At 39.9% G+C, this 22,575-nt stretch overlaps 1 protein-coding gene across 1 annotated transcript; it reads right to left on the bottom strand.

The window, feature by feature from the left end:
* Nucleotides 1-1,235: 1,235 nt before the first annotated feature.
* Nucleotides 1,236-22,504, bottom strand: LOC110169256 (SWI/SNF-related matrix-associated actin-dependent regulator of chromatin subfamily E member 1-like). The gene is given in 12 exon segments (XM_055152605.1): nucleotides 1,236-5,057; nucleotides 5,060-5,187; nucleotides 8,170-8,383; nucleotides 9,693-9,794; nucleotides 10,531-10,703; nucleotides 11,884-12,055; nucleotides 12,137-12,268; nucleotides 15,626-15,718; nucleotides 17,219-17,317; nucleotides 19,076-19,119; nucleotides 21,877-21,934; nucleotides 22,418-22,504. Coding segments are annotated over 11 exon segments (1,344 nt in total). The 5' UTR covers nucleotides 21,884-21,934; nucleotides 22,418-22,504; the 3' UTR covers nucleotides 1,236-4,877.
* Between the last annotated feature and the right edge of the window lie 71 nt (nucleotides 22,505-22,575).

The following is a 22,575-nucleotide window of genomic DNA, read 5'->3' as shown; positions in this document are numbered from 1 at the left end:
GTAAAAAATAAATGTGATTAATACTTTGAAATACTTCAGTGCTGAAGATAATTTGTTTTGGCTTTTGTGGTCAATGATGAGTTTAGAATAAACCCTGTTCTGTTTAGTTTCGACAAACTTAGATTTGGCTTTTTAAAGTCACTATGAGCAATAGTATATGACAGGCTTTGCTTTATCAACTGTGTCAGTAGGTTAAAGAAATATAAGAATGTACCTGGTAATACATTACAATTTTAAGTAACAAGTGCCTAGTGATACATGACTGTGAGGCTGTACTTGTACCCATCCATTTTCTTCCACTTTATCCGGCCTTGGGTCGCAGAGGCAGCAGTCCAAGCAGAGACTCCCGGACTTCTCTTTCCATGCACTTTCTCCAGCTCCTCTGGAGGGATTCCCAGGCGTTCCCAGGTCACTGAGAGACATAGTTCCTCCAGTGTGTCCTGGGTCTTTCCCGGGGTCTCCTCCTGGTTGAACTTGCCCAGAACGTGCATCAGAACAGATGTCCTCCTCTCAGCTGCTCCTCTCCACGTGGAGGAGCAACGGCTTTACTCCGAGCTCCTCCCGTGACTGAGCTCCTCACCCTATCTCTAAGGGAGCACCCAGACACTCTGCGGAGGAAACTCATTTCAACCGCATGAATCCGCAGTCTTGTCCTTTCAGTCATTACCCAGAGCTCCTGACCACAGATGAGGAGAAATGAAGATTGACGGTAAATTGAGAGTTTTGCCTTTCGGCACAGCTCCCTCTTCACCACAACGGATCGATACAGCGACCGCATCACTGCTGATACTTGTACATTAGTTAATAAAGAAGAAATGCAGTTAGCCGAGACTCTAACAATGCAGAGTATAGTTTATTTTTTTTTCTTTTACACCATTTTCAGACAGTATTGTGTATCTCTAAATGTTTTTCATAAAACCTAAAATCATAAATCATACACCAGAAAGAAGCCGTCAGGTAAGACTCAGGACACGCTGGAGGGACTATGTCACTCAGCTGGCCTGGGAACACCTCGGAGTCCCCCGGAGGAGCTGGAGGAAGTCAGAGTCCCTGCTTAGACCCTGGATAAGTGGAAGAAAATGGATGGATGGAATAAAAATCATACATCCGAGTTACATTTTTAAAGTAACATCAGGTAATACGACTAAAACCCTTTCCCCAGGCAGTCGTTGTAACATAATAAAACTAATTTCTAAAGTCTTTAAGCGAGTAAAGAACTTGACAAGACCAAAACGTCAGTAACAGAAACTCTTTATTCGGATAGAGAAATTCAGGAAGTACAAAAGATGCAAAAACAAAGCTATAATTCTTTATTACTAAAACAGTCCAATTCTAGTAAGAAACAACAGTCTTCGATGCATACATGACTGAGGTTACACTGAGAAGAGGAAGAAGAGGAGGAAGAGGACAAATCAAGGACACGAGATCATCAGTAGCTTTCAAAACGGTGGCAACCCTACACAGTGAAGGACGTTACGAGGACTTGTACTTTCCACCGTGCGAACTCCATCAGCCCTCGGGACGTTTTTTACCGAGCCGACTGCGAAGCGCGCGCGGCGTTTCGTGTTACTGATACGAGATTTTTTGCGTGGTGGTCAAAGTTCTATTCTAGTCTCTCTCTAAAAACAAAGATACAGTAGTAGGAGTAGTCGTTAAATATTGAGGTTTCACGAGGAGATTGGGGGGGGGGGGGGGGGGGTCCTCCTAAAGGCCGTCTCACGTTTTGTGGAATTGCTTGAGTGAAAAAAACACCACAGTGGAATTGGAAGTAAACCGTTGAATGCCCTCATCACAGTAGTTTAAGTGACAGCATCTGAGCTAAAACATGCGGCGGAGTACACGGGGAAAACGCCGGGAAAACGAGTTCAAGTCCAGGGAATTCGTAAAACGTAATTTGAGAAGATCCAACTCAATATCGTTAGAAGGTTTGGTCGAGATTTTGGAAGCCATTTTGGACTGATTTTAATATTTTAATACTTTTTTCACAAAATTATCTGACAGTGTTTTTTTTTGTTTTTTTTTTTTTTGACAATTTAACTTTTTTTTCTTGAAATCTTGTATTTTGTGAATCTAGAAAATACGTAATTTGAGCAGATCCGACTCAAGTTGGTCTAGATTTTGGAAGACATTTTGGACTGGTTTCAATCTTTTTTTCACAAAATTATCTGTCCATTTTGTTTATTTTTCTTTACTTTACTCAGTTTGGTTGTTTTTTTTTCTTTCTTGAAATAATAAAATTACATAAAAAATATGTCCCTAAAAGAAGTAGTTGAAGTAGATTGTTGCTTTTGTTTTTAGTGTAAAGAAATAAAAAGGTGTTGTATTTTGTGAATCTAGAAAATACACTGAAACTAGTTTGTATGACCAGATTTTTTGACTAATCACAACTAGACAAAAAAAAAACAAAAAACAGGATAAACTTTTTTTTCCCCATTTTAGAATCTTAGTCATTTGAACTCATTTTCGGAGTTCAAAACCAGTCAATTCTTAAAATGTAATTTGAGTAGATCTGAATCAGTTTTGTTAAGTTGGTCAAGATTCTGGACTGGTTTAAAAAATGTTTCCTTTCATAAAATTATCTTGATATTATTATAATGAAATTATGATAAAGCACTGAAGCAAAAAGTATGTCCCTGAAGAAGTGGTTGAAGTAGACTGTTGCTTTTGTTTTTATTGAAAAAAAATAATAATAAAAAGGTTTAAAAAGTTGAAGTGTTGTATTTTGTGAATCTAGAAAATTTACTAAAACTAGTCGAAAAAATCTGCCTCACAAACTCAACACAACTAGTCAAAAAAACAAGATAAACATTGAGAATCCTGGTCATTTGAACTAATTTTTGAAGTTCAAATCCAATCAATTCTTAAAATAATTCTTAAAGTCTTTAATTTGAAATAAAACTACAAAAAGTATGTCCCTAAAAGAAGTCACTGAAGTAGATTGTTGCTTTTGTTTTTAACCTTTTGATTTGTTTACGATTTATTAAGAAGTTGAAGTGTTCTAGAAAATTCACTGAAACTAGTCAAAAAATTTTGCCTCACAAAATTAACGCAACTAGTCAAAAAAACATGATAAACATTAAGAATCCCGGTCATTTGAACTCATTTTCGCAGCGTTAGCAGAACCGTTTTAGTCCAGTTTAGAAACATAGTCGTAAACCTCGTCGCACTTTCAGTATTTTCAGTAAACCTAGTTCCCGGCGGCGGACTAAAGCGGCCCCGCGTGGACTCGGACACATCCTGAGCGTATTAACGTGACAGAGGAATGGCTTGGTCAGTGTGCTCCTGATTTGAATCCCTGGTTTTCTTTGGCTGTGCAGATTATTGGAATAGAAATCGTGGTTGGGTGTGAACTGGGCATGCTGGGTGTGGTTAGGCGAGAGTGAACATGCGGTCTCCCGTCTCTCGAGAGGCGAGTGGGGCTACGTCCGCGCGAAAAATCACAAATACATTTTCAAATATCTGTGTAATTCAGGGAGGTTCCGTCGCAAAAAAGAAAACTGAAGTCTGTTAACTGGACAAAAAGAAGGGAAATATGCACAAAGTGATATTCACCGTGTGCTGATATTGTCCCATTAGGGAAGGAACGAGTATCCAAAACTTACTGGATAGTTCACACCTTAGGACAGTCAACACCCTAGGTTACCAAACAACTACTGGAACGCTCACATCTTAGGTAGCAAACAATTACTTGATAGTTCCTACTTCAGCAGAGGCCACACCTTAGGACAGTCCATACCCTACCAGAAGCAAACTATTACTGGGCAGCTCACATCTATGGGCAGTCCACACCCTAGGTCAGGCTACACCTTAGGGCAGCAAACAATTACTGGCTAGCTCAAACCTTAGAGCAGTCCACATTATATTAAAGTCCACACCCTAGGAGAGTCCACAATTAGTTGAATGCTCACACCTTAGGACAGCAAACAATTACTGGATAGCTCCTACTTTAGCACAGTCCACACCTTAGGGTAGCAAAAATACTGGCTAGTTCACACCTTAGGGTAGCAAAAACAATTAGTGGACAGCTCACACTTTAGCACAGGTCACAACCTCGGTCAGGCCACACCTTAGGGCAATCCACACCTTAGGGTAGCAAACAATTTCTCGCTACCTCACACCTTATGGCAGTCCGCAATTATTGGAATGCTCACACTTTTGGGCAGTCCACACCTTAAGGTAGCAAACAATTACTGGATAGCTCACACCTTAGGGTAGCATACAATTACTGGGTATCTCATACATTAGGATAGTCCACAATTACTGGAATGCTCACGCCTTAGGGCAGTGCACACCTTAAGGTAACAAAAAATCTTGGATAGCTCAAACCTAAGGACAGTCCACTCCTAAGGGTAGTCCACACCTTAGGACAGTTTAATACCTATATCAAACATTGGTAATTTTGAGAATAAAGTCCTGAAGTTTAAGAGGTTGATGGACTTAAGAGATTCTTCTTCACCTGGACAGTTTTTTTAGTTTTTTTTTTTAACCAAAACATTTCAGTTTGCGTTCTGATGAGCGACACAAACATTTATACTTCGGGATGGGAACTGAAACGTCACGGTCCAGGGTCCAGATGACGACCAACCGCGGAAACCTTCTCTACATTGGACCGCTCTTGGATTTACAGACCTCAGAAAACTAGGGTGTGTTAGTTTCAGTGCAGTCAGCTCATCCCTTGAGACAAATATAAGGCAGTGACTTAAAAGAACCCTGTCAGAACTGAAGAAGCCTCTTGGACGAGCGGCCAAACATTCACTCTCAACTTTTGTCCAGTTAACAGAATAAAATTTTCTTTATTCACAATTTAAACAATTTATTTTGATTCATCAGCGTGGATGTAGCCGTTCTTTCATACCCCAACCCTGGCCACGTACGAGCTACATGTCAAACGGCTGTGGGGGGAGCGCGGGGGGAGGCACTGGTTCCTCGGGGGCGGGCGGCGGGGGCTGGCTGGGCGCGGGGGCTTCGGGGAGCGGCGGGGCGGCGGGCGCGGAGCTGGCGGGGGGTCCCTCCGTGGACGCGGCGGGCAGGCTGTTGCTGTCCTCGCTGGGGGCACGCTGCCGGAGCTGGGGGTGCCGGGGGGCTCGGGGGGCGGGGAGGCCTTGTCCGAGGAGTAGGAGGGCGGGTCGGACGGGGGACCGGCCGAGGGTTTGGACTCGGGTCCGGGTTCAGCGCTGGACGTTTCATCTAAAAAAAAAAAAAATGTAAAAAAAGGGGGAGAAGGAAAGTTATAATTGGACATTTTCAAATTAAAAGCGGCAGTATAATAAATCTGTGTATCATTCGTTCATTCAATTTTCAAAATAAAACCAAAAATAAGAAAACGTAAAACTGTTTACTTCATTATTTGTCTCCAAAATCAAAATGAAAAAACGGATAACGATTCAGTTTTTTAATTTTTCAATTTTGTGTTTAAGGGAATAATGGAAAAAAATGGATAACGACCGTTTCCTGTTTCCGTGACTTAAACTGTGATGCCGGACTAAACCAGGACTAAACCGGTCTCCAGTCCAGTCCCCCGGTCTCCACAGTCCCCCGGTCTCCACAGTCCCCCGGTCTCCACAGTCCCCCGGTCTCTCTCCCGTCCCCCGTCCCAGTCCCCCGGTCTCTCTAGTCCCCAGTCGCCCTGGTCTCAAGTCCCCCGGTCTGGTTCCGGACCTGGTTCAGTCCAACATCTCAGTTTAAGTCACATAAACTGGAAACAACCGTTCTCCCTTTTTCCCATTATTCATTTAAACACAAAAACTGGGAAAAAAAGAATCGTTGTCCGTTTTTTCATTTTGGAGACAAATAATGCAGAAAATTGTTGTTTTTTCGTTTTCTTAATTTCAGTTTTATATTGAAAAACTGAATGACTGATACACGGATTATAATAGCATCGTGTAGGACAGGGTAAAAATCATTATCACGATTATTTTGGTCAATATTGAAATCACGATTATTCAAAGGATTATTTTTTTTTGTTACACAATGCATGTACTCAGCATTTCTCTCTCAAAAAACACTTAACATAATTTACTCAAAACTTCCAAAGTGAAACTAAATATGGGCTACAAACATGACATAAAATGAATAAAATACACTTTGAACATGAAATAAGGAAGAAACACATAAATGCATCCAAAATAAATATATATCCAGCTGTTCTACAATCTCTATATTTAGAAAAATTACCTAAATATATACACACTTATACTATACTTATTTGTATGAAAAATATCCCAAAATAAACTCTGTTAAGCTAAATTGTTTCAACTCAGTTATATGAGTCTGGAGATAATTTGACACACAAACTTAAATCGTGATCAAAATTCAATTACTTGCACTTAGTCGCCTTAGTTGACAAAAATTTTAAAATCTGATAAGAAAACTAGATATTGATTTGACCAAGTATCAATACTCAAAAACTCGCATCACAGGACGACAATGAATAGTTTTAGAACGATCTTGAGCCGTTTCAGAACAAGTATAAAAGCACATGGACTAGTTTACGCCCACGGTTTAGACCTGGACCACTGAGGGATTAACACAGACACAAGGCCACATGGGACTAGAAAAGAAAGTACAACCATTTAATATTGAAAAAAACTTTTCTATTGCCTAAATTAAAAGTGTTTTTATCATCACTGTGGTATCGTAATCAATATCGAGTCTATTGCTTAGTATTGAAATAGAGTTTGAAATAGTATTGCACTGCTATGTTGGACTATTTTAAGTATTTGATGATGTTGGGAATATTTTCTTGGATTCTGAAAGTGTCTTGAACTACTTTCTCCTCACTTTTTGAAACTAGGTCAGGGAATAGAAGGATTTGTTTTCAAGCTGTCAAGGTCTGCATTTCTACAAACAACAGACTTGGCATACGCATCAGCACAGCTTCAGTTTGAGTGGGTCTGAATACACACAAGGACAGTGGTGTGGAAAAAAAAAAAAAAAAAATCTTTGTTTTTCAGACCTTGTGATTGTTTTTATACCAAACATCACATTAATGTTTTTACTGAAGACAACGGATTTACTCTCAATTAGAAAAACTTTGGCTGTGATACTATAATTCTTCATTAAACCACTTCTTGTGCAAAGTTCATATGAAACACAAACATTTTAATCATCAAAACAGTGAAAATGTCAAATGTGTCGCATTAATGAGTTTCTTTCCTCTAATCAAGCAACAAAACTGTAGCTCTGTAACAAAACAATTTAGTAAAATACACCAAAAAATACTCTTGGTGATATATCGATACAGCAGCCCAAGATATCGATTAATTAAACGATACGATATATCGATTTAGATATTTTTGCACACCTCTAGTTATAATATATTTTCATGAGTCAGTGCTAGTGCAGCCTCTGCAGCTCAGGGAATGAATTCTTGAGGTTCTGAGATTTCACACAGGGCTGTCCATTAAGGGTGTGCAAAAATATCAAAATATCGATATACCGTATCGTTTAAAGTGATGAATACAGTATTGATATCGTGGGCTGCTGTATCGATATATCGCCAAGAGTATTTTTTGGTTTATTTTACTGAATTATTTTGTTACAGAGCTACAGTTTTATTGTTTGTTTAGTGAAAGGAAACTTGTTTATGCGACACATTTGACATTTTCACTATTTTAATGATTAAAATGAGTGCGTTTCATATTCACAGAAGCAGTTTAACAAAGACTTTTAGTTTCACAGCCATGATTTAGCCTTTACTTTTTACTGAACCGTATCGAATCGATTTGAAATATATCATCAAATCGAAAGTGCACTGTATCGAGATATGTATCGTATCGGCAACTTCTTAATGATACTCAGCCCTACTGTCCTGATACTGAGAATAAGACAAACTTGCTTCCTAAATATGAAGTTCAGGTCATTTCAGTTGTCAAATTCAGTTTTGATTGTAATATTTCAATGTTTACCAAGTAAGATTTAGTTGTTTCTAGTATCTTTAAGCCTGAAAAATGATCAGACCAGACCTAAAAATAAGAAGTACACATGTGTCTAAGCAGAACCAAGAAGATATTTAGGTCTGTGCAGAGGATATCATCTTTCTAATAATAATAATTCAGCCTTTACGATTTCACTACATGGTTATCTACATTTGAATTTATCTCCATCTAACATCACGGTGCAGTTCTGACGCCCGTGTACGTCTGCACGTGCCCCACATTGTGCCCTTACCAGTGTCCATGGGCATGTCCTTGTCCTCGTCCTTGCCCCCCGCTGCGGAGGTCTCAGAGTGGTTCTGTTTGTCCTCCAGTTGCTTGGCTGCTCTCTCGGCCTGCTCCGCCGCCTCCTTCTCCCGCTCCTCTGCGCGTTTACGAGCCGCCTCCTCCGCCGCGGCCATCTCTGCAGCCAGCTTCTCCATGTCCACCTCCACCTTCAGACTGCACAGCTGCAACACGACGGGACACGCTTTCAGAGGAGATATTTTACTCACTAACACAGACTTGGATTGCTACGGAGTACGAAAGCTTTCAGAAATATTTGTGTACATAGGATAGAAATCTGCATTTTTGTCTGTAGTTGAGTATAAAATAAATATTCATAAACCCTCGAATGAGTCCAGTCGTACATAAAATGTGTTGTGTTTATTTTATCCAACAGAAAAAGAATTGAAAAGTTACGACATTAAGAATTATAATCACAAAATGAAAAAAAAAAAAAAATAAATTAGACCTATTTTAGTTCGGGTTCAGTTTTGGGATTTAGTCGTCCTGGTTTAGTCGTCCTGGTTTAGTCGTCCTGGTTTAGTCGTCCTGGTTTAGTCGTCCTGGGATCAGTCCCGTTTTGGTCCCAATCGAGTCCTGGGATCAGTCAGTCCCCTTGGTTCAGTCCCCTTGGTTCAGTCCCCTTGGTTCAGTCCCCTTGGTTCAGTCCCCTTGGTTCTGTCCCCTTGGTTCTGTCCCCTTGGTTCTGTCCCCTTGGTTCTGTCCCCTTGGTTCTGTCCCCTTGGTTCAGTCCGTATGCGAGACTAAACCAGGACTGAACCAAGAGGGTCGAGCATCTCCATCGATGTTTCTTTTGCTCAATAACGCCTGTGAAGTGATGCATTTTTGACAGTCGAGTCGCGCCTGTGAATTCGTATTTGTACTGAAGAAAGCGTAATCGCACATTTTCATTTCGTGATTGTAATTCTTGATGTCTTAACTTTTAAATTCTTATTCTGATGGATAAAATACACACACGACACATTTTATGTACGACTGGCCTCATTCGAGAGTTTATGAATATTTATTTTATGCTCAACTACAGACAAACATGCACAGATTAACATGTTTCATAAGTTTGTGTTTTTTACACTCTCCTCAGTCTGTCCTCACTTTGCTCTCTCCATTAAGTCACTCCCCGTTCAGAGCGCCGTCACAACACAATCCATCCCACTACTGAAACTACAGCACATCGTATCAGGTTTTTCGAGTTGCTGTGTACAGTTTTGTATCATGTTCTTTTATTTATATTTCTGGAAGATTGTCGTGTGGGAGCCTGGGCGTTAGGAGGGTTTGAATAGGGCCTGTGAAAGATCTCTATATTACTCAAACATGCATGGATGACATCTAAAACCTCTTCAGGCATAGTTTTGATGAGGAAAACATTATAACAGTGTATAAACTCTTTAAACGTGACAAACATGGTTGAATTTGTGACGAGGAAACACTGTCTGTTTAATATTTTGCCCGACAATTACGTTTCCTGTTCCGTACCCGTTTGAGCTCCGTGTTGAAGGAGTCTGTGGTCTCCAGGAAGCGCCTCTTCTTGTCCTGATGTCTGTCCTCGATCTGCAGCAGCTCCGCCTCCAGCTTTCTCTGTAACGCAACGGGATCTGTGTCACCAACGCAACAGCAACCGAGTCTTTGGGAGAAGCTTTAAAACAGTCAATCCCAATAAAAAAGAAATAAGAAAACTGTGGCAACTCTTCCGTATATTATTTCCTCTTCCTTGCGTATATTTAAACATAAAAGCTTGTAGAATTTAAGATGGTTATTTGCGAGACGAGACCTTGAAGACAACAGGTCCATTAATTCTTAGAAGATCAGAGGGAGGCGCATTTGTAGCTTTCTCAATATTTATGGTAATTCGCTTTTTTTTATTAAAGCTGGGGATTTGTAAGAGAGTCGATTGTAAAAGCAACACTCTGAAATGAAATGAAACTGCCGCTGTGCTCCTTCTGCAGCTAATACAGCAATTTTATTTCTCATTAACCTGGAAGCACACGACATAAGCAGCGCTCTGAAGCTCCGACAAGACTAAAAATGAATGCACGCGGAGTTATGGAAAGGTTAAGAGAACAGCAGGAGAAAGTCGGTAGTTAAATCTGTCTGAAAGTCAGGCGCCCCAGTATTTGGTTAACAAAGTTGGTGTATTTTTGTGGCTGAACTTTCCTGCAAGGTTGATAAAATAGACCAGTGATTCTCAAACATTTCACGGCAAGAACCACGCCATAAAATATTTGTCTTTCCAAGTACCACCAGGACTAGATGAGTACTGAATCTGAACAGCTCAAACACACGACTCAAATGAAAAGTGACTATATTGACTTACCTGGTGCACCATGAGGGACTGCACCTGCCTCTTGAGCACCTGCATGCGGCCCACAGTGACCACGGAGCGCACGTCGGGCACCACGATCTCACTCAGGATGTCGCTGATCAGGCGGTGGTTCCTCTGGAAACGAGCGGCGGCCGCGTGCTTCACCGAGAACCCGTCGTCGTAATCTGAACACAAACACACACACACAAAGAGAAATATTCAGGCTCATATAACATTGTGTCACATAAAAATAAGCACTTAAACAGGCTCATCATTTCATTTTTTTCAAGAATCTAATCTCCGGATAGTGACACAAAATTCACTTTTGACCTTTTTTCTGCCGCACACTGGACGATTCTGAAATGTTCTGTTATTTTAAGATGTGACAAAGTGTGATGACCACAAATAAAAGAACAATTAAAATTTGGAGCTGTAACAGTGATGCAGAGAGATCGAGAGAGTGAGAGAAAGATCGTGGGAGAGATCGAGAGATATAGAGCGGGAGTGATTGAGACAGAGAGAGATTGATATAGAGAGATCGAGAGTGAAAGATCGAAATAGTGAGAGATCAAGAGAGTGAGGGAACGAGAAATCGACAGAGTGATTGAGAAATGTCGAGAGAAATCGAGAGAGAAAGATTGAGAAAGAAAGATCGAGATCAAGAGAAACTGAGAGATCCAAAGAGAAAATCTGAGAGATCGAGAGAGAGACTGAGATCAAGTGAGATCTAGAGAGATCGAGAGCGATCAACAGAGAGATCGAGATCAAGAAAGATTGAGTGAGAGATCGAGAGAAAGATCGAGACAGATCGAGCCCTAGGGGAGCCCTAGAGAGATTGACCAAGATCCAGAGAGATCGAGATCAAGAGAGATTGCAAGAGAGATCAAGAGATAGAAAGCTCAAGATAGAGATCGAGAGATTGAAAGAGGGAGACCTTGAGAGATCAACAGCGAGAGATCGAGATCAAGTGAGAGATTGAGAGAAAGATCGCGAGAGATCGATTGAGAGAAATCGGGAGAAACCGTGAGAGAGATCGACAGAGAGAAAGAGATCAAGAGAGTCAGAGAGATTGAGAAAAATTGAGAGAGAGATCGAGAGAGACAGACGGGGAGATTGAGAGAGATCGAGAGAAAGAGGATCCACTCCAGAGAGAGAGGGAAAGTGTTCAAGAGAGAGAGGAAGTACGAGCGGAGTTGCCCAGAGTTGTCGGAGAGGAAGTTTAGAGCGGCCCGAGCGCACCACTGTCACACTGAACGCACTTTTACTTCAGCTGCACGAGTGACAGTGTGAACATGACCTTAATATCAGATAAACTCCTCCAGTGCGTCAGGCGGCCTCACTGTTAAATCAGAGCAGCACACTCACCGTCCGGGTCCTCCGCGGGCTGGATGCTCATGTACGAGTCTCCCTTGTCCATGCGGCTCTGCCTCTGCCGGCTCTCCTCCTCCATGGCGGCCTCTGCGCGGTTCTTGGCGTTGATGTAGGCCAAGTACGCTGGAGAGTTGTGGTAGGCCTTCAGGGAGTCGTTGTACTCGATCTGAGAAACACAACATCAATGTAAAAGAGGTAAATAGCGATAAGACCTATGAGTTGTTTTTTTTTTTTTTAATGGACTTACCTTCTCGGCCTCGTACTCGTTGAGATAGTCCTGCTTCTCCTCGTCCGTCAGGTCCCTCCACATGCCCCCGATGATCTTGCCGATCTCCCACAGCTTCAGGTCGGGGTTAGACGCCTTCACTTGGTCCCATACCTTTGATTAATGCCACACAAGGACAAATGACGGAGCACCGAGAGAAGTCACGGTTATTACAAAGCATGAGAACCAAAGGAAAATATATAAAGATAGAAACTAAGAAAAGTTGGCATTAACAGTAGTGAAGAGAAATACAGGTTTGGGTTAGTTTGTGCTGAAGCGGCATCTTGGTGCAAAACGTAATTTATGTGTAATGTAATTTCATCTTAAGTTCAAATGTGTTCTTGGCAGAGACGGGTATTACATTTACTTACTTACTATAAATTCTAAAAAATACATACATTGTACTTCTGAGTACCGTATTTTTTGGACTATAAGTCGCACTTTTTTCATGTCCTGTGACTTATATATTAAAATGTTCACACTGAAGCGTCGAGAGGCTCTAGTCTTGTGTGTGAGTATCTGCTGCTCCTGTTCCTCCTGCACCACTGTCACTTGGCTCTACTGCGCATGTCTCCTGCAGAAAGAGCCTCTGTCCTGTCTGTATCATGTCAGTCGATCGCACCATTACTTCTGTACCACTGAAATTTTTTTATTTAAACAAACATACAACTGAAACCATCCTGTCGGGATTCAGAAAGGCCGAAATAATTCTAACTGGAACTGATGCTGAGTCTGACGACAGCAACACAGAAGAGGAAGCGGCGCTGTTTACCTCCGGAGGTCGTGGAGTTGCTCAGAAGTGACACCGAGGATGAAGAACTGAATGGATTTAGTGATTTGGAGTGAGATGGAGAGTTTGGTAAACTTGTTCCATTCTGTTGTTTGTTATAGTTTATCTGAAGAACTGTTCATATGTGACGTTAACAGTCTGTTGTTCTCTGTTCTGTTGTTTTTACTAGAACTTGACTTTCAACAGGAAATGTTGGTTCCCGGTCTCTGATTTTATAAAATAAATTTCCCCCAAAAAGAGAGACTTATAGTCCGGTGCAAACGAATGTATGTTTTTTCTTCTTCATTACTAATTTTTTGGCTGGTGCGACATACTCCGGGGCAATTTATTGTCCGAAAAATACGGTACTTTTCTAGCTGCATACTTTTACTCCTATTTGAGTCATTTTTATTAACTCTTGGGTAAATGTTTTGTTTACTCTTCCCACTGTGAGTCAGTCTACAAGTAACAAAAGCTTTATGTTGACAGTAAGAATTGATTTGAACATTTGTGTTTCTTCCTTCAGATGTAATTTAGTTTGTCTAATTTTTGTGACTATACTTTGAAAATACCAGATTTTGCGCATAATTTCATGTTTTGTCCTACCAACTACATTAACTTTTACTCTTATTTCAGTAGTACTGGCTCCAAATTTAACTTTTTTACTCTTACTTGAGTCATTTCTTGGACTGGTACTTTGTAATATTCTGAAGTAAAGCTGGCTATTCCACACACCTCTGGTTTTTGGTACTGTAAAAGTGTAGTGATTGGACTCTCTATTGTGTCTTGGCATGTTTTCTTGTCCATAATGAGACAATAAAACCTAATTTTGACTTAACTACACTTTTCACGTGTTCAGTATTTGTGTATTTGTGATCCCCATGCAACGTGTTTCCTGATATGAGCCGGTGCACAACCAGATTTACAAAAGGACAGGGGGAAATTTCAGAGCAGACAGATGTAGGGCTGAACGACTAGGAAAAAAATATATAATGCAAACTTAACATATTGTAAGTACAGTTCCAGTTGCTATATACATTCTGTTTTGGTTTTGTTCTGTTTTGTGCTCATCAAGTTCAATATAATTTGGATTTACAGCTAAACTAATGCTTTAATACATTCATTCAGAACTAGTTTGTACTTTTATAAGCCTTTATGATTTGCTTAATTTGAGTAAGGACGCACAAGTATCGATACTAGTGTCCAATATCTGCGCCGATCCAGGAACATTCGCTGGATCGGGTATCGGTTCAGCTCGGTTTATCCTGGTTTGTCTTTTTTTGGGATGTGACGAGACGATTTTCTAACAAATGTTGGCACAGGAAACGTTTTATACTGTTTGAACTTGTATTTGGGTCAATGACATGACGCCTGCATTTTCTGTCCCGTTGCAATTTTTTCAGTAAATAAAAGGTTAAAATCTCATAATAATTCACCACACATCTGAACAAAATCATTTTTTCACAAATCATTAGTGGCTGTTTTTGTACTTAAAGTGTTAAAATGTCAACTGCTGACTTTTAAACTTCTTTAAAATTACTCTAAACCTAATCAGATTTATTTTGAATGTTATTCTTCAGACATTTTTCTTAATTTTATGCATTTTACAGAGAAAAATCGTATGTTACTTAAGCACAAGCAGGTGACTGTCATATTAGACATCAAAAGAAAACATCAATATGCTTTAAAAATCAGAAGAAATGCCAATTTTTATACACTTCATATTACTCAGAACTTAGATAACGGTAATATCCCGATCATGTTTTGGAAAATAAAACAATTTAAGGTTATTCTCAGTCGCACCACATGACATTTTTTAAGGTCGTATCCAATTCATGTCCATAAAAAAAAAAAACACTAAAAACGCTTAATATAAATGTTAAACGTAGATTTATACAGACCTGACATTGTAAATATTTGAAAAAGTTCAACAGAAACAAATATTTTTTATATTTTAAAATTTGCCTGTTGAAAATCCTATTCGTCATTGACCCATTTATACAAATCTGCTGATAAATAACACAATTTGATGAATTTTGCAGCAAGTTAACCGTGTTTAGATGGACAGAAAATGTACTGTTTAGTCCCTACACTTGTAAATGTTGTGTTGGTATTAGTATCGAAACTGAAAAAGACCTGCCTCCCTGATTCAGACCACACAAATGCATTAGAAATAAAGGTGTGTGCCTGAATATCGTGATAAATCGGGGGCTGCTGTATCGATATATTACCATGACTAAATCTTGTTTTGACTGCTCATTTTGCTGCATATTTAGTGGGAAAAAAAAACTTGTTGATGCAGATTATTTGACGTATTCAGTATTCAGGTGTAATAAAGCGGTTCTGTTGTTATTTGGTTCTTTAAAAACTAATCTACAGCAGCTGAGTATCATGTGTTTTATCTATTGATTATCGCGTTTATCGAGAGTGTAATTCCCCGCACTAGTTATTCAGTCGTCCAGTCCTACAGAGGCACAGTTTTCTGGTTTGCGTGAAAGACAGGCGCTAACGCTACAAGGGCGTCGAGGGAGGAGAGGAGATAGGAGAGTGCGAGCGAGAGGTTGCGGCGGCGGAGGAGGAGGAGGCGGTGCTGAGGCGTCCTGGCTTGAGCTGGCTCCTCCCTCACACCCGGGCCGGAGGGCGGGGCTCAGGGGGAGGGGAGGACAAGCAGTAAAAGCAGACACCGTGGAGGGGTGTCTTACCTTCCTGCTTACCTTCCGGCTGTACCGCATGTAAGGCATCAGGGGCTTGTCTGGAGGCTTGGGAGGCTTTGGGACGGTGATCCCTGAGGAGTTCTGTAGGGGGCAGCAGAGAGAGGGGGAGAAGCAGAGGCAAATACTGTATAAAACAACAATGACCAAAACAAACAATACATCATAAACTGTAAGGACGAGAACTGTGTGGCTTTGCAAATCGGCACATCAGAGTTTAAACCTGGTTTGTTTAAGATTGGTACATACAAGTGAAAACATTTGATATATATTAATATTCAAAAGTGCTGAAAATACGGCTGCGCCACAAAATAATATAATTGTGATTTTTCTGACAAGTAATCTGAAATGATAAAGTCAGATAGGAATCACAAGCATTTCTAAACCACAGGTTCAATACAATTTTTATACATATCCCCGGCCTCAGACTGGACGTGGTGCAGCTCCACTCATGCGGCCTCATGTATTCAGTGTAAAAATGTGAATTATAAGTGACAAGAGCTCAGAGCGCACACAGAGCAGTTCGGTGGTGTTGAGGCGTTGCAGATCAATTACGTTGGGTGTGTATATTTGCAGGATGCCGAAGCCCACCACAGCCTTTTCCCTTAAGAAATGAATAGTTCTGGTGTGAACACGTGGTCTGTGTGCAGCTTCAAAGGTGGTGACAGAACCGCTGAGTCTCGTGTGTGCGTCACACAGCAGTAAAAGGAGTCTGAGCTGGACCAGGCTCAGTCTGAGCGAGGTGTAAAACGGGAGATTCAGCTTTTTGCAGAGGACATTGTGTTATCTAAAGAACTGCAGCCTTTGCAAATTGATGATCTTGTCTACTCAAACTGTGATTTTGATTTGACTGCAATTAATTGTGGACTACTCAGCTTTGAAAAAGCCTAAATGCCAATTTACAAAGTCACTCACACGACACAAATTAAAAGCCATTCATTAGAATTAGGGCTGGACAATAGGGCCAAAAAATAAAAGCTCAATTTTTGCAGACACTGGTCAATCATCATCTTAATTTGTTTTAATTGTCATTCTTATCAAATGCTATTATTTAAGAAATTGTAATGGCCTTCAGCTACATTTGTACAGACATCTCACTGTAATTAACTGCATAATGAAAGTCAGGAGTAAACTTGTTTCAGAGTAATCCCTGATTTCAAGACTTTGCCATTTTTTCAAAACCTGAATTATTAAAAATTTGATAAAATGTCCAGCCCTAATTATATTGTATGTTTACATTTCTCTGTCTCTTGTACAGAATATAGTCGTAATTGTAAACTGTACGAATTTAATACTTCATATTTCCTCCAAATGATCCATCCAGCTGTACTTGAAAACTAACAAGACTCAAATTTAAGCTTGTTTTTGTCGTGAATGTAAAGCTCTGGGGTCAGTTTAGATAACAGTATATATAAAATATAACAACATTGTGTGCGTCTGCAAAGCATACAAGCAAAATAGCCTTTGGCCTGGTTGTGTACAGTAAGTAGAGTGTAGTGTAAAAATGTAAGGATGTGTCCCGTGTGCGTCCCTCCCCCGTGGCCCCTGTGCTCAGTCCAGGTCCCTGGGTGGAGCATGCATTACCCTGCCGGAGCCTCCGGAGCTCCCTCCCAGCCGGAGGTTGTTGTAGGCCAGATGGCTGTAAGGGTTGTAGCCCACAAACCCCGGGGTGGAAGGCATTTGCTGATGGAAGACAAATGAGACAAAACACGAATGAGAAATGGGTCACAAACAAGAGGAGGAAGAGGGCCAACTCAAAGACGAGAAACTCATCAGAAGAAGAAGAAAAGGACTGTTTGACTTGTTTGTTTCTCAGTGACGTCATGCACAGGCAGAGGAGGCAACTCACATTCAGACGGAGGGCACAACATACAAAGGCTTTCTTACAATATAATCATTATTTTTATCACTATTTATATCATAACTGATCATGTATTAGACTTGGGCAACTGTTCAAAACAGAGCCTTACCACATGATTGTTATTTTTACTTAAACTATTATTTCTATTTTTATTATATAATCACACTGCACTGCTTCATGAAGCTTCTCCCACAAACTGAACTTGTGTTTTAATATCTGTTGTTTTATATGATGAGGTTTGTAACAATTATACTCAAACAGTTTCATTATTTGAGCACAGTCTAATCTCCTCACTGATTCATACTTGGGGAGATATTGATAAAAATGTATTTTCCATAGTCTCCATTTGTTGAAGTTTAATAATCAATGAGTGTAAAAGTCACAATTTAGCCAAGTTTAAATTATTTCCATTTTGATATTTAATAACTTTAGTGCTCGGCATAATGTCTGTGTTAAATCATTGTAATATGATTAATGATTATGTTAATTGGCCAAAGAAAATAAAGTAAAAACAACTAATCAGTCCCTTAATCTGCATTAATTATTATAAACTTCAGAATCAATACCCAGATTCTGCATATTTTCCAAAAACATTCATAAATATAAACTTAAAAAAACATACATCAACATAGACTACAGGTGGAAATTGGCTCTAGTGCTGCAACCTGGCACAATGCATCTCTCCTGTTAAAGTTAATGTTTAGGGATGTAACAATAACCGAAATATCGTGATATTGTATCATCAAAAGTCTCACAATATCGTAATACCAAGTTTCTTTGCTTAAATGCATTGTTTTACAGTAGCAACATCTCATAAACTTAGAGAACTACATATCCCATGATTCATTTCAGTTTAAACAACATGAAGAAATATGTTTTTGCTTGAATTCTTGGGATTGTGACAGAAATAATTCACACCAAAATCTATTAATGTAGATTCTGCACTGTCTGTTTCATAAATAAACTAAATAAATACAATATTATCCATGTTTTATGCCCATCTCTACCCATGGGTTTCAATTATGACATTTTCATTTTGAACAATAACAAGAAGTGCTTCATGGTGCTCGAGGCAGTGATGAAAATTAGAACAAATTAAAAGTTTTAAAGAGGTGCTCTGGGAAAGAGACTATTAAAGCACAAAAATAGACAAAACCGAGCAGACTGGCTTCATCGGGGGGATTTTTCCAACTTTGATTGATTGATTTGCTTTTATTTAACTTAAAAAGTGAACCTACGGGACAAAATGTAACTCAGACTTTTTGCCTCTTTGCTGTGCCCTGCCTCCTGAATGTAAAACACGACCAACCGTTTACGACAAGCATCTTTCCTTTCTGCGTCTATCCGAGTGAACGCATGCCAGAGAACTAAGCGAGAACTGACGCAACCGTTGCACGTCTTTAAAACTCAAACGTACTCAAAAACAACAACAACAACAACAACAGCAACACGGGAGAAAGTGAAGTTGTGCGGATGAGACGAGAAAAGGTGAGAAATGAAAGGAGCGGTGGAGCGTTCGAGACAGAGAGAAAGAGGGAGTGAGTGACAGACAGAGGAGAGGAGGGAGAGTGACGCCTTACCGTTGTTGGGGCGGGGGGAGGAGGGGGCGCGTACGAGGGCCGCTCTGCAAACAAATACAAACACCAAGACGGAATTTTAAACAAGTTACAAGCAGGAATCAAAATATGCTGTTCCATTTAAAGCATCTACACAAACGAGAATATGAGGTCGAATAAGACGTTTACAAGTTACATCAAGATTTTGTTATAAAGTTAAAGAAAAAGTTAAGAGTTCATGGGAATTGTGCGTTTCAAAAAGCATAAACCTGATTTTTCTGTGGTGTTCTCACATGCAACACTTGTAATACTGATTTATTCTTCGTTATTCGTGCTGTAATTTGGTGTTTTGGTTCTCAAGATGATCCAATTTGAAAACACTGAGCCCCACGTGAGTCTTGCCACTTCTATGACTAAAACCAGTCGGAATTAAGCTTAAAAGGACTCTGCAAATATTTGTGGTAATGTTGAATAAAACAGTGTTAATACAACTCAATACAGTTATTAATGATGGGAGATATACCGTATTTTCTGCAAAATTAGTCGCTCTGGATTATAAGGCGCACTGTCATTAAATGGTCTATTTTCGAACTTTTTTAACAAATAAACCGCACCAGACTTTAAAGGAAACACAACAGTGTGATGGGTGAGTGGTTTTGTTTGTTTGTGGCGTTCACGGTGACTCTGGGCTTTGTTCAGTTGTGGCGTGTAGGGAGGGTGCTGTCTGGGACCAACGGATTGTCGGCGTGTTCGCAGTGACTCAGTTGTTCAGTCGTGTCTAGAAGTGGCACATTGCACTCGCTTTTTTCAGTTCGTTCCTCCGTTACGTTCCTCGTCGGCGTGGAGTGATGAGTGTGTCTGTGGGTGTTTTTCGCCGTGCGGTCGCTGTCTGCTCCGTGTGTGTTTGCGTGTTCTGCGGGTGGTGCAGCTTTGTAGTTTACTGAAGTCGTGCTGGGACACCTGAGTGGATTCGTGTATAGGGCGCTCTGGATTGTGGGGCGCGCAGTCGTTTGTTGACGGGGTTGGAAGCTTAAGAGTGCGCCTAATAGTGCAGAAAATACAGTATATGTTCCAGTGTAAGTATCAGCCAGTATCTTAAGACCCACTTTTATTCTCTGGCTTTCAACATGGCATGAGTTGTGTGGTCCTCTGTGTCTTTTATTTATTTAATTTATTATTTTTATCTAGTTAAATTTTTTTAGTGCTGCTATTTTTTTTTTTTAAGTACTGCTTGATTTTTATTATTTTTGTTCTTTGTTTTATTATTATTATTTAATTTGATTAGAACATAATTCTGCTGATTTTTGTTTCAAGTGAAATGTTTTACACTGCTATGTAAACCACTTTGGAAACTGTCTTGTTTATAAAATGTGCTATACTGTACAAATCAAGTTGGTTTGGATATTCATATTCAATCCTGATATTTTTCCTGTCTCATTCTCCGTGTGTCAGTCCCAGTTTGTCCTCAGTGCATCAGATTTGTGTTTTTGAGCAGACGTATGAGTCCAAATCAAAATAGAAGAGTGTTATAAAGCAGGCGTATCAAACTCAAATTTACAGAGGCCAAAATTAAAAACTGGGTCTAAGTCGTGGGCCAAACTAAATATTTACTGAAAAATTTCAACAACATCTGCATGTTTTCTCTTCTTTCGAGATATGTAATGTTAAATCTTTTCTTATTTAAATAAATGTTTAATAATAGTTTTGCTTAAACATTTTTTGTTTGACGTGTCTGTTATAAAGTGTTTACCCTACATATAACTAATTATTTTATACTCCAGATAAACACATTGTTATTTTAGCAAAAGTAAAAAGGTAATTTGTGAACTTCACTTCAACTTAAAAGTTAAATATCTGTAGCAGTAGGCCAAATATCTGCATCTGCTCAACACAAAAACATTCCTATTCGTAAATATCTGTAATAGTTCTGAACCATGATCTGGTCAGATGTAGTTAAAGCCTTTATAAATCAATATTCTAAATGTTGTTAAAGTTTATAAATATGTGATGAATAGACAGACACGACAGAGAACCTAAACTATTTCTATCCTGAAATACTGCAGAACCATCAGCATGAATTCAGTAGGTCAGGGGCCTCCAACCTTTTTCCTCCACTTCGCCTTTACAAAACAAAAATGCCAGAGCGCTACTCATTTTAACGATCGCAGGAATTAAAGTGTACATAAGAGCCATGGCAAGACTTAGATGGGGTACAGTTTGATAAAACATAAACCATTATTAATTCATGAGGACACAAAATCAGGCATTAAAATGATAGTTTCAGATCAATAATGGGCAACAGACATTTAATTCTTCAAATTTGAGTTATTCAGGACAATACATGTAATTCAGAAATCCCTTGGTGAGCGACTTGAAAGGGGGTGGAGAGGTACTGGCAGCTCCCGAGCTACAGATTGGAGAAGCCTGCGCTGGGGTGACCAGAATTTAAAAATCAAAAACTGGGACAACCTCAGTTTGCGGTGCTTGGTAATAATAAAATTGTGAAACGAGTGCATAATTAAGGAAAACTGTTAAGCACTCAGCCCTAAATTGAGTCAGTATAGTCACATTTTCTTAGTGTTTTTGTCATTTTTAAGCAGCTTCTCTGTATTTTACCTAAACAAATGACACTTTAAGCCTCTCTTTACTGTTGGCAGGGATCAGATTTGTCAGAAATAGGAACACCAGGAACATTTCTTGTATAAAACTGGGACAAATCATTGTTTTTGTATAAATCTGCTGGGAACAGGGGACACAGGACTCAAAAGTGGGACATCTGGTCGCCTTAGACTTCACATCTCATTCATTCCGACAGTTTTGCTTACTTGACATTTTGGCTGAAATGTGAGCAGCTGTGCAGCCTCAGAACATCCTGGGAAAAACCTGCAACGACAAATCAACACATTTATGGAGTCTGAAAACAGAAAAACGGCGCAGTTAGTTGAATCTCCAACTTCAGACTAAATCCACATTAACACGTCTGGGCCAACAGCTGCTAAACCCAAACAAAGAAACCGGATACACGGACCTTTTTCAGTTATTTTAGTGATTTTGGACCATCTGTGAAAAGTATGAAGCAAGAACTAGCAATAAATAAGTCAAAATGGGGCTGTTTTTTTTTACTTTTGATGAGCAGGAGATCGGAGCAAAACTCGTCTGGAGATTAGACCGATAACACTGGCGTTAGCTCCCAGTTAGCCACACAGACAAAGCTATCGGAGCTATAAACGAAAAGTAAACAAATATGTCCACCCCGAACACGCTAATAAGCTTCCCTAGAGCCCGTTTAGTCCAGTGGAACAGACGGAGCGGACATAAAACACAAGAAAATGAGTAAAAACAGTAGATGAGTGAATGAATACTCACTCCGCCGCCCTTTGTCTGTGCGGTGCGCTCGTGCAGTGCGCTCGAGCAAGGCCGCGCGCGCCTCACGCTGCCGCCTGCACCGGAAACTGCAGCCTAAGCCCAGTCACGGGGACGCCTTTTCAAAATAAAATAAAGTAAATAATTATGGATTTAACGCG

Source organism: Boleophthalmus pectinirostris, unplaced genomic scaffold (genome assembly GCF_026225935.1).
Source record: "Boleophthalmus pectinirostris isolate CB_2022bp ecotype Guang Dong unplaced genomic scaffold, ASM2622593v1 HiC_scaffold_17, whole genome shotgun sequence".
In the NCBI taxonomy this organism is placed as follows: Eukaryota; Metazoa; Chordata; class Actinopteri; order Gobiiformes; family Gobiidae; genus Boleophthalmus; species Boleophthalmus pectinirostris.
The sequence above is the reverse complement of the archived record's forward strand: the minus strand, read 5'-3'. Positions and strand labels throughout refer to the sequence as shown.